General features: G+C 35.5%; 1 protein-coding gene and 1 long non-coding RNA gene across 2 annotated transcripts in view; both read right to left on the reverse strand.

Moving 5' to 3' along the window:
• The window catches only part of LOC135222118 (uncharacterized), an 83156-nt gene extending 67642 nt beyond the window's left edge, over positions 1–15514 (reverse strand). The window contains 14 exon segments of the mRNA XM_064260288.1: positions 1–165; positions 307–320; positions 585–664; positions 877–1073; positions 1298–1526; positions 2347–2575; positions 2668–2748; positions 3927–4008; positions 5067–5155; positions 5457–5621; positions 13691–13849; positions 14393–14440; positions 14443–14664; positions 15446–15514. The exon segment at positions 1–165 is cut by the window's left edge and continues 12 nt beyond it. Of these exon segments, the coding sequence (XP_064116358.1) occupies positions 1–165; positions 307–320; positions 585–664; positions 877–1073; positions 1298–1526; positions 2347–2575; positions 2668–2748; positions 3927–4008; positions 5067–5155; positions 5457–5621; positions 13691–13849; positions 14393–14440; positions 14443–14533 (1629 nt within the window). The 5' untranslated portion in view covers positions 14534–14664; positions 15446–15514.
• On the reverse strand, positions 6226–8614 carry LOC135221610 (uncharacterized). The gene is made up of 3 exons (XR_010316044.1): positions 8452–8614; positions 7976–8193; positions 6226–6396 (listed from the first exon to the last, which is right to left on the reverse strand). It is a non-coding gene; the product is annotated as an uncharacterized LOC135221610 (long non-coding RNA).
• Positions 15515–18810: the final 3296 nt, after the last annotated feature.

Raw genomic sequence — 18810 nt, forward strand, 5'->3', positions numbered from 1 at the left:
AAGGAGTTCCTTACCTGTTTTCATGTAGTTCAGAAGCTGAGCTTCGATGCTGGGAGTGAGCTGACCTGACGATGCCAGGTATTGCATCACGTATATGTTTGGGGCAAAGTTCAGCATATTTTGTTCACCACAGCCATAAGGCATTCGGATCAGGTTTCCCAGGTTCTAAAAAATGGTACAAATGAATCACCACAGGAACTGCTGATGGGTTAAGTGACAGGATTGGCATTGTCCAAGTTTTTAGATGTGATATTTATAGTAACAATTACTATACTGACTCCAGCAACTGGGAGGAATTCTTCTTACCTCAAGGGTCGGTCCTAGGAGGTCAGCGGAAGCAGAGATGTAAATTTTATCTGAGCCGTTGACAGTCCCAGGATAACTTTCGACGGACCACGTAAAGGCGCTGTCATCTGCCCAAACAAATAAAAACCTACTTCAAGTAACCGTCTTATGCAATGTTGGTCTTACGTAATGCACACATCGCTAACAACAGAATAATGTACGTGTACAGGCAAGTGAATATTCTTGTAACTTCTCTTTACATTTTCCACAATGAAACCTTCCAACAGTTCATCACTTACTGCCACATAAGTAATGTCCATGTGTCGATGCTTTAGTTATTCCTTCGAATTTCACTTTCAAAGGGCGAATGACGGTGTCGCTGAAAGGAGGCAGATATTGGTATATTAATACTTAAATATATGTAAAACATTTCACTTATTTGCCCAATAATTTTTAGAATTACTCAGTCTTTAAGTAAAACGTATCTATTTTGTTTTCAATGTATCGCATGAAGACAGAACGTCATTTAACATAGTTTGAGCCAAACCCGGCCAGATGAGACAGGAAGCCCAAATTGCTCTTTCCTTTTACCTCCTTTCGACGTCAACTGTCCCGCCACAACTTCCATTGGCAGTGTCTATGGAGGCACTGAAGGTGAGGTTGACGTCCCCGGCCTCCAGAGGCACCACCAGGAACTTCATTACTTCCTTTTTGCTGCCGGAGACGCAGGTCTTCATCGAATATGTTGGGGACGTGTATTCGGCACTTGGCAGCAACTGAACAGTCACCTGGTGTGTGAGGAATTCATTATCCGTTTATGTTAGCGTGGACTCTGTAGTGTGAGTGTTGATATATATTTACAAGGGACAGGCGTGTAACAGAATATCAATCGTTTCTTTTATAAACAAGAGCAAAATTGGCAGCTACAGGTCACTGAAAAGAAGAGCGAACCATTGACAGGAAGACCTTCCTGGGAGGAATGCAATTCCGTCCCTGGGACCCCATCACTTACAGGCAGACTTTCGTTCACGTAATTGAAGACAGAGACTAGGACGGGGACCTTCTCGTTCCTGCGGGCAGTGGCTGGGTGACTGAGGTCTAGGAAGAAGGGCACAAAGGAGGTGATGGAGGACTTGGGGCTCAGTCCGATGCCCAACTCTGGATGGAGGCAGACGGCCTCGCCCACCCACGTCGTTACTGTGTCCGGAAGTTCGACCTCCTTCACCGTCTCGCCACTCTCGCTGTGGACAGGGTTAGGAGGTGTTTGCAGTGCTTCAGTATAATGCTTATTCTAGTTGAGCAAATATTACATAAATACAGAAGCGTTTAAGGATAGGCAAAAGGCCTCCGTGATAGCAAAGAGAAAAATGAATAATGTTTCACAGATTTTGGATGAAAATATCAGTGCTACCTGACACAGGAAATAAAGGTTTTTTGATGACAAATAGTTATTGATTTTTTTTTTGCCTACAGAAATAATTAATTATAAATTCGAAAACTGTAACATACTAAGAGAAATAGATTGGGATTGTTAAAAACAATTTCACAAGGTTTTTTGCAGCAAAGTTTGGTCATTATGGCTAAGTAATGATAATAATAATACCTTCCATACGCATACAAGTTACTGTCACTTACTTATACAGATTTTTGACTAATCATGATTCATTACTACTTGCATTAGAGATAGACCATTTGTTTTAGAGTAAAATAGAATGTAGAATTGAGGCCAAAGGCCAACGCTGGGACGTGAGGGTCACTGTGCTGAAACTGAAATTGACTGTAAATGTTTGAAAGGTGTAACAGGAGGAATACGACGCAGTTGCAATATGAATCAATTGTTAGGTGAAGGTGGAAGCAAGATGGAAGAAAAAGTATATGAACGGAGGGGGTTGCGACTGGGAGACTTAAGGAAGGGATGCTGCAAAGAACCTTAAGTAATGACTACATTGCACCACATGAGGCACACTGCCAGCACTATCCCCCCTACAAGGCATTTGTTTTAGAGCTCAGCAGCGTCCTGTATTTTGTAAGAGTAAGGACATCGACCGAATTCAAACCTACTCAATAACAACGATTTCCCACAGCCACGTTTCGGGGAAGTAGGTCCTCTCCAGCTCCACTTTTTCCGGACTTGTGGCTTTGTCCAATTCAGTTGTAGAGTCAGGAGCTGGTGCGGGAGCTCCAGCGGGAGCTGTCGGGGCTGCTACTAATACGTCTCCATCGACACCTCCACCCGCACCGCCAATGGCAGCTCCACCTCCACCTCCACCCACATTATCATACTCAGGGTCTAAAAAAAAGAAGGGCATTTGAAATTTCCATCGGGAGCTGATGTGGGAGCTCCTGCTGGAGTTGTCGGGGCTGGTTCTAATACGCCTCCACCTCCACCTCCACCTCCACCCACACCGCCATTGGCAGCTCTAAATCCACCTGCACCTCCACCCACGTTATCATAGTCAGCGTCTAAACAAAAAGGACATTTGAATAGAATTGGTGTAACATGAATATCAATCCTAGTTTTTAGCGGAGGGTTGACGAATCGATCATCAATTGTAAATTTCTCCTCCGGTTTGTTATGTTTACTCCGAGGCTGAGTGAATTTGATATTAAACGACATTTGTAGCTTAATGTTTGTGATACGAAAAATTTTGCAGTGTATGTGAAAAACAAAACTATACACATAATTATGTATATACACACATACATATTTACATACATTGTTTACGTATGATGTAATGTTCAATCACAGCTGATGTTAACATCACGATTGGTTCATCACATTAATTCCAGCGTAAAAGTAATCAGTAAGTGGTTTATAAACGCTCATGCCAAAGACAATGTGAGGAAGACCAAACCTAAACAGCCTTTGGAAAAGCACTTTATTAATTCAGCGCAAACGTTAAAATGATTAGGATGTTAACAGTCGGTAAATAATGCAGTGATGGTCGGTAATCCTCGAACTGCAACTCCGGTTATTATTATTGATAATAATTATTCAGTAGATGAAACCTATTCGTATGGAAGAAGCCCACCAAAGGGGCCACTGACATGAAATTCTTCAAGGTTCCTAATAATATTAAGGTGTTCATTAGGAAGAAGTCAGAGGAAGTAAAGGGAATTACAGAAACAAGAGAATTCCACTTATTGAAAAAGAAACAATAAACGAGTAACTTGATAAATAAATAAAAGTGTTGAGCCAAACCTTCCCCATCACTCCTCCTCTCACTGGGTCCTGGATTTGGCCACTGAGGTGGTCTGCTCCCACCCCCACCCCCCATTCCCTCTGTGGTTGTGTCTTGTCACGACTAGAGATGAAACGGACACACTCCACGTTCTAAATAATACTTGTTCGAACTGTTCCCTTCTGATTGAATCAATTATGTTAACAGCGCCTCAGTGGCGTGGTTGGTATGGTATTGGCGTCACACCTCGGTGGTCGCGGGTTCGATTCTCGGTCATTCCATTGAGGAGCGAGAGATGTGTATTTCTGGTGATAGAAATTCACTCTCGACGTGGTTCGGAAGTCAAGTAAAGCCGTTGGTTCCATGCAACGTAAAAGCACCATACAAACAAACAATTATGTTAACGCAAGTGAAGCAAGAGACAATAAACTAGGTGTGAAAAGCAAAGCAGATACTTACATACATAATCATACTGAAAATAATAGTACTGACACGGCCTTGTCTCCAGCGTCAGATCGCTTATAACATACACTCCGGCCTCCTACAATAAAAAGAAATGGAAACATAATAAACTGATAATGACATGTCTGATTCATTCTTTAAGTATGAAGAGGTTCATATTTAAATTTTTCTAACGAATTTGGAAGTAATTTAGTTTTTTGTAATGAATATTCACAAAGAGTTTTAACTGGCAAGATTATCATTATGACATAGGGAAGATTTTTTCTTAATGAATACAAGAATAATAATTTTGGCAAAACCTCTATATATATATATATATATATATATATATATATATATCAAATAAAAGGAGCCCATAAAAACACCAAAATATAGAGAGAGAAATACTATATTTCAGAGACTGCTATCTCACTCTTCAGGTAGATGAATGAGACAGCAGTCTCTGAAACATAGTATTTCTCTCTCTATATTTTAGTGAGTTTATGGGCTCCTTTATTTGATGGAATTCTGTTATAACAGAACACTTTTACCAGTCATATATATATATATATATATATATATATATATATATATATATATATATATATATATATATATATATATATATATATATATATATACACACACACATATATATATTTATATATATATATATATATATATATATATATATATATATATATATATATATATATATATATATAAAATAAATATATAAATGTATATATATAGGCAGTCACCGGTTATGTTGAGAGATGATGATAACTGGATTTTCGGCACTGATCTTTGTTTATCGGGATATGTGCCAATCTCTGGTTATTGGCACATATCCCCACTTAACAGCAGTTTTTATCCCCAGTTATTAGTCCCGATTAGCGCTGTTATCGCCGATTTTCAGTTAGCATCATATCATTGTGAACGGAACCCCAGCCGATAACCGGGGACTGCCTATATATCTCATGGATTGGTGACTTCACAAATTGTTTTTTTATGGATACATTTCTGATAAGTTTGGAATACAAAGACTTCTCAAACATTGAAGAGCACAAGAGGGAGAGGGAGAGAGAAGGGAAGGGAAGTTCCTGTCAAGGGCAAAAGAAATATGGTTATTTATAAAGAAAAAAAAGTAAAACTCACATCGAAATATTTCAAGGCATCAATATAATTACTGTATCCATGAGCACTTTTTATTCGACTTACTGGCGCTGCAGTACCATAATCATAATCTGCCGAGTGGTGTAAAAAAAATTAAATGATTAATATTTATAAGACTCAGTTATTTCATTCAGTAATATCAACTCAGAATAATTATATCACAAGAGTAATATCATCTTTGCTTATCATTATATATCATCAGAATATCTTCTTTATGTTATTACAACACCAACCTGTCTCGTTTGGTTGGTTCGAGTTGACAGGTCCACCCTGAGCCTAAAATCCTCTTATTACAAATACCTTAGCTTATAAACAACCCGTGGAAGCAAAACCCCGCTCCACTTCTACCCAAACCACTGATCAAGTACTTACCGATAACAGGGTTTTCGTCATTGCCATTGCAATAAAGATAATCATCGACTTGTGACTTTTCCCACTCTATAACTTTTGCTACTTCGAACAACTGGAATATTGTTCCAAGTGTCGGGGTTCCTCGCTGACCTCCAGAGAGCAGTTCAATGCTTTCATCCACCACCCCTGTGGAAATGGAGCAACGAGCATTATAGAATTTCTTTAGGTTCGATGTCTGATGGGTGATTCCAGTTATATCATGCTAGCTTATACTCCCTTCGTAGATAAAATAAAGAACTTTATGTTTTCAGAAGCTAATCTACAACAGCTCCTCTATCAAAACCTCTTGTCTTCTTGTATATAATAACAAGTAATTCACACCACATGTACTGTTCGGGGACACAAACCTAAGCCACAGATGGAGCTCGGCGCGGACGAAAGGATAAGACTAACGTCATCCTTGGGAGAGGGCAAAGCGTCCGTTTTCGTCTCCCACCTGAGAGAGGTCGGGTTCCTGAGACATTTGCTCACGGCAGCGCTTGCAGAGGCTGATACGACCTCGCCATCGCTGCGGGAGTACCATATCAGGACCTGTGGGAGAGGGATTAGGGGGTTCTTCTTTCTAAACGTTAACAAAGGTTCAGACATATTGCAACATCTTATTATATCTTTTTTCAGTGATTCGTCGGTTGGACTAACAGCCACCAGTTAGGAAAATGACGAACATTGAAAATAACTACCATATTCCTATGATATCAATAATTCGCCTCAAAACTTGCCTTAAATAAGGTGAAGTCAATGGCCCTAAGGGAATGTCAATGTTGAAGTATCCTCTGATGAGGCTGCTGTCATTGAGTGGTTGCAAGGGCTCCAGAAGATCTGAGTCGCTGATTGGTAGGTCATTTGGAGTCAAGTCGTGGACTTCTTCGCTGGTGTAGGTGATCTGACCTCTCGAGAACACCTGCAGGAAAAATATTTGCTCTGTGTAACCTGTTTTTATGCTACGTTAATGAATTTGATGTCATTGTATCATAATGAGTTATACTTTATTCTGATATGGTATAATAAATCCCTAAAACAAGAATAAAGTGTCCGTATCACGAGTTGAAGTTAGCCATATTGGAAAATTTTTGTGCCGCTTTTTTCTTAGTTCACCAAAAATTGCTAAACAGAGATAGCTCAGTTTTTTTATTCAGCACGAAAGTAAAATAGGTTAACTTTCTTTTGATATATAATTCATTAATGTTTGTGTTGGGTATCATAGGACAAAGGGGCAATAAAACAAATATTTTCTGATGCACGCACACGAGTTCATTGAAGTGATGTGAATCAGATGCACATATGTGTGGTTTGTGCATGAAAGGGTTAATTAATTTAAAGTCTCAAGCATATCTTTTCTCACATCAGGGTGTCTTGAGGGATCTGGTTTTGAATGAGGGTCAGAAGATGTTAATTTGAAAATCCCTTATTTCCCTTATTTTGTTTTGTAACAAACAACAGTGTCAGACTGCAAGATACCCAAAGTCTTGTTCCCTCTCCTCTGTAAAGCTGCAGAACAATCTTCCTAGCAGAGTTATTACTGTTTGCGAGTAGAGGAGACCCCATGACATTTTCCATATGGTAACTCTGGGTTTTATCACTGTAACAGGAACAGAGGATTTCCTCCTAAAGCTGGTTTCTTATTTTGGGACACAAAATTAGATATGTTAAAATCAACGGTGATGCACTAATAATAACACATGTCACTAACCGTCGTGTACGTAACCACTCAAAAGCAAAGTAATTTAATAAAGAAAATGCTACTTAAATTTGAGGAACGTTGCATTGCTATTTCAAAATACAATGAAACATTGCCTTCGACTTTCTAACCTGTACATCGTTTTGCTTTGTTAAGATTATTTTTCTTCCATTAATGAATCTTGATTTATCTTTTATACATTGGTCATTATTTAAAAACGTTTTTCTTTATTTCAGGTATGGAATTCTCAACTTTTGCTTTGCTTGGACAACTTCAAACCCTCTCAATGTTCTTTCAGAAGATAGGAATAGGTTATAGTGGCACTGCACAGATTGACTAATTCAGATAAGTCGTTTTTGCCTTCCTCATCTACTTCATCTCATCAGAATTAAGGAAGAGCCTGTGGCTGATATCTCACTCAATTTTCCAGGGAGCATATTGACAGAAAAAAGATACACGAGTACTCATGACCACAAAATTTTAGAGAAAACTGGCCGTCGTTTAACGCGATGTCTCAGGTTATGGCGAGGATCTCCATTTTCGAAGAGACACTCTGTTAGAGGGAACATATAGTAGCCATATGAATTATTGTCCGATTTTTTTATCCAACAATAGACCCCAATCAGAATTTTCTTGATGGCGTATTATTAGTGCTTTTAAAGATAATCTATTACAAGGATTTAGTTGCCACAAATAACAAGTATTGTTACTTACATACACTATTTTTAGTTAACAGCAGAATACTTCCTGAATTATTCACCAATTAGCAGTAACATACAAAATGTTGGAGAAATGAACTTACCTGGATGTGCAGAACGATGGAAGAAGTGTCGTTAGCCACAAACATCACAGGGATTGTGATTGTTTCTTCCATTAGTTTGAACATTCGTGTGACTTAGGCAGCAACCCCAGGCTGAGACTGGATTGAGATGGAGAAAAGAATTTTCTCTGGGATGTGCTGGTGGAACCAGGGTATAGCCAGCCCAAATTGCCTTCCTGAGATCCACCGAGGGCTTCTGCCTGTAATAACAATAAATGTAGCAAGATTGATCTTTTAAAAAAGTCGTTAATGAAGTCACCTTTCTCTTTATTGCGAAGCCTTTTAACAGTTTTTCAGAGGTATAATGGAATATCAGCAAGGAACAACAACAAAGTTCAGTACTTCCAATGAACCAATGAATGAAAGTATTGCAACACTTTACGAAAACCAGTTACAATATTGCATTCATCTTCAGCTACCAAGTAACTACTTTGGTAGCTGATGATTTTTTAACTTACCCACAAATAGAAATATAAGTAATCCTCAAAATAGTGAGGAGGAACGATGGCGTTGATTATACCAGATTCATCCACTGTGTAGTTTTTACAAGGATAGCCATAGGTCGGACATACTGTAACAATTTCGCCCTTGGGTGTCGGAGAACCTAGTTTAGTCACCTTTCATCTGCAGGAGAAAAACCCATTCTGAAACACACTGTCTCAAAGGGACACGGCTTGGTTGTTCGTGTCATCTGGACAGTCCTTTATGTACCTCTTTTGCGAACCTTTTCGGACACATTGTCAGCTAGGTACAGCGTTTCCTACAATTTCATAACTGCCTACCTTTTTAAAAACATTTTCCTCTTCCAATATATATATATATATATATATATATATATATATATATATATATATATATATATATATATATATATATATATATATATAGATTAATGATTATAATCACTTTGAAAATAAAGCCGAAACCGGTCAGGACCTACACCTTGTGGAGATGTGATATATATATATATATATATATGATATATATATATATATATATATATATTTTTTTTTTATATATATATATATATATATATATCTATATAGACTCCAAAACCAGAAGGACACGCCACACTCTAGCACAGAAACATACAATTGCAAGAGTGTTTATTTATTAGCCTCTAAATTCCTTGATTCTTATTGACATATATCACCACATAAATGGGTTTTTATTCTATTTCTTACTTAATCATCATTCAGTATCAGCGTATCTTTTAAGACAAGAGCGTATAAACAGGAACTGACTATGGAAGGCTTGTTAGAAAAAGAAAAATAGGAAGAATATATGTATATATATATATATATATTTACATACATATATATATATATATATATATATATATATATATATATATATATACAGATATATATATATATATATATATATAAAGATATATGCCACGAAGGAAAAATAAACGAAGGAGGATCTGTGAGACCTTTCGACGTTAAACGTCCTTTACTGAGCAGAAACTGACATAAATGGGGCAAAAGACAATACAAGAAGATTCGTATAACTGACAGATAGGGATTATAAAGAGATTAGTACCTAGAATCCGACACACCTGGAAGATTAGAAACCTTCCCAACAAGCATAAACAATGGGTGCAATTAAAGGTTTAAGACAATCATCTCAGATACAAGGACAAGACAATTAAAGGATTATAGGTGACAGCTATTCAGAACTTGGTAAACAAAACCATATTCACAATACATGTCAGACATACATTATAACGAAGATAACTCTAAGGCAACTGATTTTTATTTAAGTCAGTAATTATATCTTTGAGGTCATTCTTAAACATGTTACAAATACAAGGTCTAAATGAAAAAGGCCACGACTAACATTGAAATTACAATGAAAAGTAAGTTGTATTAAAGCAGATTCTAAAAGATTTCGTGATAAGACATCTCATGACCTTGCAATTACTGAACTACCAACACAATATATTCGGTGGTTGTTTTCACTTCAATGAATGAATATTGCATTAGATGTTTGCCCAGTTTTTACAGAATACTTATGCTGGCTTAGCCTTACTTCTAGGCCTTTGCTAGACTGTCCGAGATAAAATGAGGGACAATCCATACATGGAATTTTATATATTATGTTGTTGCTTTCTCTGGGGCCATTTTTTTGTCTTAAACCATTAATTGCACACATTGTTTATGCTTGTTGGGAAGGTTTCTCATGTTCAGGTGTGTCGGATTCTAGGTACTAATCTCTTTATAATCCCTATCTGCCAGTTATACGAATCTTCTTGTATTGTCTTTTGCCCCATTTATGTCAGTTTCTGTTCAGTAAAGGACGTTTAACGTCGAAAGGTCTCGCAGATCCTCCTTCGTTTATTTTTCCTTCGTGGCATATATCTTTATTTATGGATTTATCACGTTCCTAACTTTCGTGATTCAGCTATACATACATATATAATAATATATATATATATATATATATATATATATATATATATATATATTACATATATATGTATATATATATATATATATGTCTATATATATATATATATATATATATATATATATATATATATATATATACTGTATATAGTATATATATATATATATATATCTATATATATATATATATATATATATATATATACTATATATATATATAGATAGATATGTAATCTCTATATATACTATATATATATATATATATATATATATATATATAGGCATATATATATATATATATATATATATATGTATATATATATATATATATATATATATATATATATATTCTATATACACATATATTATTCCTCTTTTTCTTTTTTTCTAACAAGCCTTCCATAGTCAGTTCGTTGATGACCTAAAAATTATATGTTAAATTTTCTTCTAATTGCCCATTCTAATGAGGAGTGATTTATGAATATAACTAATATTGTATGACGAAGTGAAGTTTGTATCTTTGCATTATCATTTTTTGTGGCCACGAACGTAAAAAATATGGAAATAAAAAGATTTAACGAATAAAGATATGTATCCGCCGAGAATCTCTCCATTCTTGTTAACTCCCGAAGTTTCACTAATACTGACAATATCATAGTCGCCAAAGCCAGAAGGACATGCCGACACTCTAGCACAGAGACATACAATTGCAAGAGTGTTTATTGCTTAGCCTCTGAAGTCATTCATTCTTATTGACATATATTATCACATAAAGGGTTTTTATTCTATTTTTTCTTAATCATCATTCAGTATCAAGCGTATATTTTAAGTCAATGGCGTATAAACAGGAACTGACTATGGAAGGCTTGTTAGAAAAAAGAAAAAGAAGAAGAATATATATATATATATATATATATATATATATATATATATATATATATATATATATATATATATATATATATATATATATATATATATATATACTATATATATTATATATATAATATATGTATATATATATATATATGTATATATATATATATATATATATATATATATATATATATATATATATATATATATATATATATATATTTATATATATATATATTCTTCCTCTTTCTTTTTTCTAACAAGTCTTCCATAGTCAGGTCCTGTTTATACGCCATTGTCTTAAAATGTACGCTTGATACTGAATGATGATTAAGAAAAAAATAGAATAAAACCCCTTTATGTGGTAATATATGTCAATAAGAATGAATGACTTCAAAGGCTAAGCAATAAACACTCTTGCAATTGTATGTCTCTGTGCTAGAGTGTTGGCGTGTCCTTCTGGCAAAAGTAGGTTATGGAGAAAGCTATGATATTGTCAGTATGAGAGAAATTTCGGGAGTTAACAAGAATGGAGAGATTCTCGGCGGATACATATCTTTATTCGTTAAATCTTTTTATTTCCATATTTTTTACGTTCGTGGCCACAAAAATGATAATGCAAGGATACAAACTTCACTTCGTCATACAATATTAGTTATATTAATAAATCACTCCTCATTAGAATGGGCAATTAGAAGAAAATTTTAAATATAATTTTTAGGTCATCAACGAACTGTTGAAAAAGTAGTATTATTTTTTAATTATATTATTAGGCAGCTTACAGGAATGATCCAAACAAAAAATTGTTACTTATGCATTTTTTGTTAAAAAATAAAAGCAGCATTATATTTGCTGTAAGTCTAACAGAAAAAACTGCAATGTAAGGTTGGAGCACCAACGATGATGTGTAAAGAAATGTTACTCGTGAATTTGTGTTTAAGCTTGTAAGGAAAAACTTGGAAGTCAGGTCAACTTTACTCTGTTAAATAAACGGCAGTCCGGGTTCAAGCTTTTCTTCAGTGGTAATAGTTTCTAAATTGTGGGATTGATATTTCACTTCCACAGTGCGTTGGTATTCACGACGTTGCCCTGTCCCTCTTCGACAAAAGAAACCTTTCACTTCTATTTGATATCCGGCGTAGCCAAGTGTCAGCCGTTGCTACACTGACTTCGTCACAACCACTGAATGTCTAAGGAAGTATTTTATAGAATATCTAAAGATGAAAAAAAAATAAATTTCATTATTCTACAATAACATTAATCTTACAGCTAAGACAAGAGTTTACTCAGGCGAGCAAATTCTCCATTTGGAAATATAAATTTTCAGTTAGTCACTTCAACCAACAGGCTTTAATAGAATGCATTGAAAATATGAAGAAAAAGAATAGTCTAAAATGTACAAGAGCAGGTATATACATATCGTTTTAAGGATATGAAATCATCCGTCATGCTGCATAGTAACTTTAAAACAATGAACTGATCACAGAATGTTTTTTCTGAGTGCATTAACATTTGTTCATACTGAACAAGGTTAAGTGTTTTTGTCAGCTGAAAAAACCCATGAGTGTCTATAATAGAACTAAGACAGGACAGATTTTTGAGGTTTATCAATTAATTTTTTGTCATAAAGGGAGGTAAATACCACTAACAGGACGACTGGATGAGTTCATCTCCATTTGTAAATTGTCTGCTAATGAGATCAACTCGATACGATTTTCGTTTCTGATATGTCATTTTTTTTTCACACAGAAAGCAGAAAACAGCAAATCGCTTGATTGCAAACAAGAAAAGCATACCTTCTCCACATATAGAAAAAGGGGTTGATTGATCGTCGTAGTAATAAGAATAGGTAATAATACGAATTGGCCAAAGGACAGCGTGAGGGTCCCGTTTAACAGGCTGACCATAGGGTAACCTATTGAGAAAGAATTTCAGAATGAGGATCCTTGAAGGTGAAATTAAACATTTTTTTAGACTCATGGCGGTGTTTGAAGAACTCGTTGTCTGGCTTCTTTCAATTATATAATTGATTTTAGAGTACTCAGTTCAATATGGTGACCAGGTGCTAAGGTATACAATAAAACATGAGCCCACCTGGGGAATTGTAGCATAATTGCTGAAAGTATATCATGGGAATGAATATAGAAAAGGGTCATTATAGAATAATGCACACATATACTCTACATACATACATACATACACACACATATATATATATATATATATATATATATATTATATATCTATATATATATATATATATATAGTATATATATATATATATATATATATATATGTATAGTATGTGTGTGCGTGCGTTTTGTGTGTGTGTGTGTGTGTGACGTATGAAGAAAGTTTCCTGAGACTTTTGTTTCCTATTCATAAATCCAAAAGTCCAGTAAGTACTCACTTGGCACATACAGAGGAAAATGATTTCTTTGTCGGTTGCCAGAAACATAAGGGGGTGGCTGAATGGTGAGGCTGAATCTTGGCAACACATATTCTTCCACTTTGAAACTCTGCGATGCTCCTGTCTCTTCGGTTCTCACCCCGAAATCTGGTAAGTTCCCTGTGAAGAATGATATCAATAAGTTCTCTCACTTTTCACCTCAAGCTTCTTCTCCAGCATTTCCCATTTACTTTAGTTCTGTCGTTATAGAACAGCGAGAGAGCACAGCTTGATAAAGAGTTGTAAGAGTTTGCTCTTTAGTGATACACAGGGTTTCCCATAAAGTCTCAGTACCATCACAAGTATTTATTGCTCAGAAACCATATAACATAGATTAATGCAGTTTTTTTTCATAGAGTGAAGTGCTCTGAATGTAAACTTGAGGAAATGTAGAACATTCTACACAAAAAAACTGCATTACTCTATGTTATATGGTTTCTGAGCAATAAAATTAAACTCTTAATGGTACTGGGACTTCCTTCAACGAAATCAAGACAGCTCATTTGGTCAGGAAAGTAACATCAAAGAATCTGAAGGCACGCTAATGCCTTATCTTATCTTCGAAGAAAATCCTTACCTCTTCCACCTCCTCAGCTAACTGGAAGTCCAACTGCAGCAGTCCAGCTGGATTGGGAGTGTTTTTCCACTGAAGTCAACCCCTACTGCCTTTCGGTGAGTTGATCCATATCTCAGGAATATCTTCATTAGAACAAGAGCTCTCGTTCCAGTAATGGTCAGGATGCGGAACTGCACTAACTGGCCTGGCATGTACAGATACTTGTCGGTTTGAATAAAAGTCTCCATGACGGACACTGGAATCAGGTCGCGTTTTTGGGAGATGGATGCGTTGTTTATTTCTCCAGAAATTTCAAGCACAGAAGTATAGCCAATGCTTCTGGGAACTGTCACATTCACGCAATGGTATCCGCTTGCAGCTGTAAAGGTGAAAATGCATTTTCCGTGCCATTGAAAACTTCCACAATTTCGTTTTTCATATACTAACATAAGTTGTACTCCTGAGAAGCAGTTGTAACTGCGTGTGGCTACCATAATCCACCAAGAGAGTATCCATAAACTTATATCTATTCATATAATATTATTTAAGAAATGCTTTGAAAAGCTTCTTTAAGTTCAATGACAATCCCAATAATATTTATTGATATTTTAAGGATATCAAACTTGACAGTAGTATGATATTAGATTAGGCAAACCAGCTTTTATCCCAAAGAAAAATAATCACTCAAATCTGTAAGCCAAGTGAAAGGTGTCTGCTTTACAAACAAAAAGAAGAAGATGAAAAAAAACATAGACACAAAACACATATACCGATGTCCCCGGGTTACAGCAGTCCCCGGCTTACAGCAGCTCAGGTTACAGCATTCCGGACTTCACATGCTCATGGCACCATTAATCTGATTTTATGGTACAATAAGCATTCTTACAGCACTGTACCCTGGTTTTATTGGGGCTGTAAGGTGCCATAAGCACCATTATTCCCATTACTGTTATGATTTGTTCCAGTGTCCGCAGTTTTTTGGGTTTTGGGTTACAGCACTGCGGGAACATAACCCCTGTCATAGGACTGAGGATATATATATATATATATATATATATATATATATATATATATATATATATATATATTATATATATATATATATATATATATATAATAAAGAGAGAGAGAGTAGAAGATGTCCGTTTTTCTTCACTTACCCGTTTGTTCTAAGCTGACCTGGACACAAAACCTCCAAATCGTCTTTGAGCGAGAAACTCAAATTGATAATCTGGTGCGCCAATTAGGAAGACACAGACGGGGACGCTTCCTGTCCTCTAACCCACTTCTTTGGCGTTGTGATCAGGTATGAGCTGAAATTTATTATTATTTTTATATATTGAAAAAAGAAACCCACAAATTCAATTTGTAACTTGTTTACTTTCTAAGTATTTTTAACATTAAGTTTTACTCCACACTCGAGTACTTTCAGGCCTTCTGTGGCCCATTCTCAAGAGATGTTTGGGATGTTAGCCTGGTCGAAGGCCCAGCAGTCTTCTGAACTTCTTCTCGTTGTGCTGTCATTTATGCGATGGCTGTTTCTGGTTTTCTTGAGAGTTGCCAATCCCCTCTTGTCGCTCTGATATCCTGAGCTGATGGTCAATGGGATTCACCCTTGTGGGTAAGGGTGTGGTCACGAAGTCTGTTGGGCAGGAAAAACCTAATCTCCAGGTCAGCAGGGTCAATCTTAGCTTCTTTTAATATCAAAGCTCGGCTTATGGGATCTTCTGAGGTAAAACCTGTGTTTCCTTCAATTACTTTGATCTCTCTGATAAGCGCACCTTCCTACTACCCTCCTGTGACTAATTTTGTTTTGCTTTTGTATATAAGCCTACTGTTTTTTGAAATTCCATCCTATGGTCATTTTCCCAACAATGTCTAGCTATAGCACTCCCCTGAGAGTTAAGCTGTACTGCCCTTCTATGTTCTTGGGACTCTAGTCCTTATTCCCCTACCTGATTCCCCCATTATACTGTCTCCACAATTATTGCAATTGATTATGTATACCCACGCTACACCTCGTATTACTGTCTTCTCCTTCCAATTTATTTTACATACTTTGTTTTTTAAGGTATTATCAAATGTATATACAAAATTTATATTGACTTTCTTTCATTTTTGAAAGTGATTTGTTTCATTTTAGGCATAAAAAGGGAGGGCAAGTATTTTTCTTGTTTTCTTTATTCCATGTACTCTCTACATTCGCTCTGTAAAATATTTTTTCTAGCTGTTGAGTGCCCTTTTTCTGAACCATTTTCGGTATGCTAATGCATCGAAGCTTTTATCGATGTAATTATTTCTTGCTCTATCTTGCAAGGGTCACACGTTCTCATTGCCCTAAGAAATAAACCTGTTAAAAGAACCCCCTATTTTTTTTTAAAATCATGACTATGAAAAGAGAAGAAATGAATATATGAGTTTGTATGTGTGGGCTTTCTATATGTGCTGAATTCATATCCTGTTTCTTTTCTTTCAGCATATTAGAAAGCCCACACATACAAACTCATATATTCATTTCTTCTCTTTTCATAGTTCATGATATAAAAAATAGGGGTTCTAACAGGTTATTTCTTAGGGCAATGAGAACGTGTGACCCTTGCAAGATAGAGCAAAGAATAAATTACAATCGATAAAAGCTTCGATTGCATTAGCATACCGGAATGGTTCAGAAAAAGGGCACTCAACAAGCTAGAAAAATATTTTACAGAGCGAATGTAGAGAGTACATGGAATAAAGAAAACAAGAAAATACTTGCCCTCCCTTTTATGCCAATAAAATGAAAAAAAAAAAAACAAATCACTTCAAAAAAGAATGAAAAGAAAGTCAATATAAATTTGTATATACATTGATAATACCCTTAAAAAAACAAGTATGTAAAAATAAATTTGGAAGGAGAAGACAGTACAGAGGATGTAGCGGGGGTATACATAATCAATTGCAATAATTGTGGAGAACAGATATGTGGGGGAATCAGGTAGGGAATAAGGGGACTAGAGTCCAAGAACATAGAAGGGCAGTACAACGCTAAACTTCAGGGGAGTGCTATAGCTAAGACATTTTTGTTGGGAAAATGAAACCATAGGATGGATTTCAAAAACAGTAGGCTTATATACAAAAGCAAACAAAATTAGTCCCACAGGAGGGTAGTAGAAGGTGCGCTTATCAGAGAGATCAAGTAATTGAAGGAAACAAAGGTTTTACCTCAGAAGATCCCAATAAGCCGAGCTTTTGATATTAAAGAAGCTAAGATTGACCCTGCTGACCTGGAGATTGGTTTTCCTGCCCAACAGACTTTCGGTGACCACACCCTTACCACAAGGGTGAATCCCACCCATTGACCATCAGCTCAGGATATCAGAGCGACAAGAGGGGATTGGCAACTCTCAAGAAAACCAGAACAGCCATCGCATAAATGACAGCACAACGAGAAGAAGTTCCAGAAGACTGCTGGGCCTTGACCCAGGCTAACATCCCAAAACATCTCTTGAGAATGGGCCACAGAAGGGCCTGAAAGTACTCGAGTGTGGAGTAAAACTTAATGTAAATACTTGAGAAGTAAACAAGTTACAAATTGAATTTGTGGGTTTCTTTTTCAATCTTCAGAAGAAAACTGAAAGAAGTTTTTGTTGATTATTATTATTATTATTATTTTATTATTATTATTATTATTATTATTATTATTATATTATTATTATTATTATTATTAGTCTAAGCGTGTAAAAATGAATTTGCATAAGAATTAAAGATTATTTGGCAAAGCAGGACTGCTCAGTTTGCTGTGATCATTTGAGGACAAAATAATGAAAACAGAAAGAAGCGTGAGTGAAATAAAAGTATATAATAAAAAAAGTGCATGATCCCTGCCATACTCATCATAAATACTGAAAGAGAAATTCCAACCATTCTATCTATTAATCAAAGAATTTTTATTTTCAAGACACAACCGATGTGACTGAGTTTACGCTATTTCGTTTTTGTATAACGTATATCACCCTTATTTAATATTCTTTGTCTTTAAGATGATAAAGCAGTAGCATCACTGCTCACATTTCGTGTTTTATAAGAATTTAAAATTCAATTACATACCTCGCTGAAATTGGTTTTTCTACATTAATGTGGTACATTATGTGGTCAGCTGTGGTGCTATTTTATATTTCCCTCTTATTTCCCCAAACGGGCTTTTTCTTCAATCGTCAGCTGATACCCAGAGAATTTTTTGCATTGTTATGTATATAATATATTCCATATGTTTTAATACTAATTCTCCCATAAGTGATTCCTTTTTGCTCCATTTTATCCGTACATAAATTATCCGACTACAACCACCAGAAGATGACAGGATTTTACTCTACTCATCATGAATCCCTGTTGAGGAATGAGGTAGTCTTTAAATTATGACTGAAAGGATCACAAGGAGATGAAAATTCATAAAAATACTGCTCAGCGTCGTCACAATGGAGTGAAAGTTATAAACAGTACAGAAAAATGATTATTAATAAAATATAGCGTATTCATTTTAATTTTC

The sequence above is a fragment of the Macrobrachium nipponense genome, chromosome 3 (genome assembly GCF_015104395.2).
Source record: "Macrobrachium nipponense isolate FS-2020 chromosome 3, ASM1510439v2, whole genome shotgun sequence".
Classification (NCBI taxonomy): Eukaryota; Metazoa; Arthropoda; class Malacostraca; order Decapoda; family Palaemonidae; genus Macrobrachium; species Macrobrachium nipponense.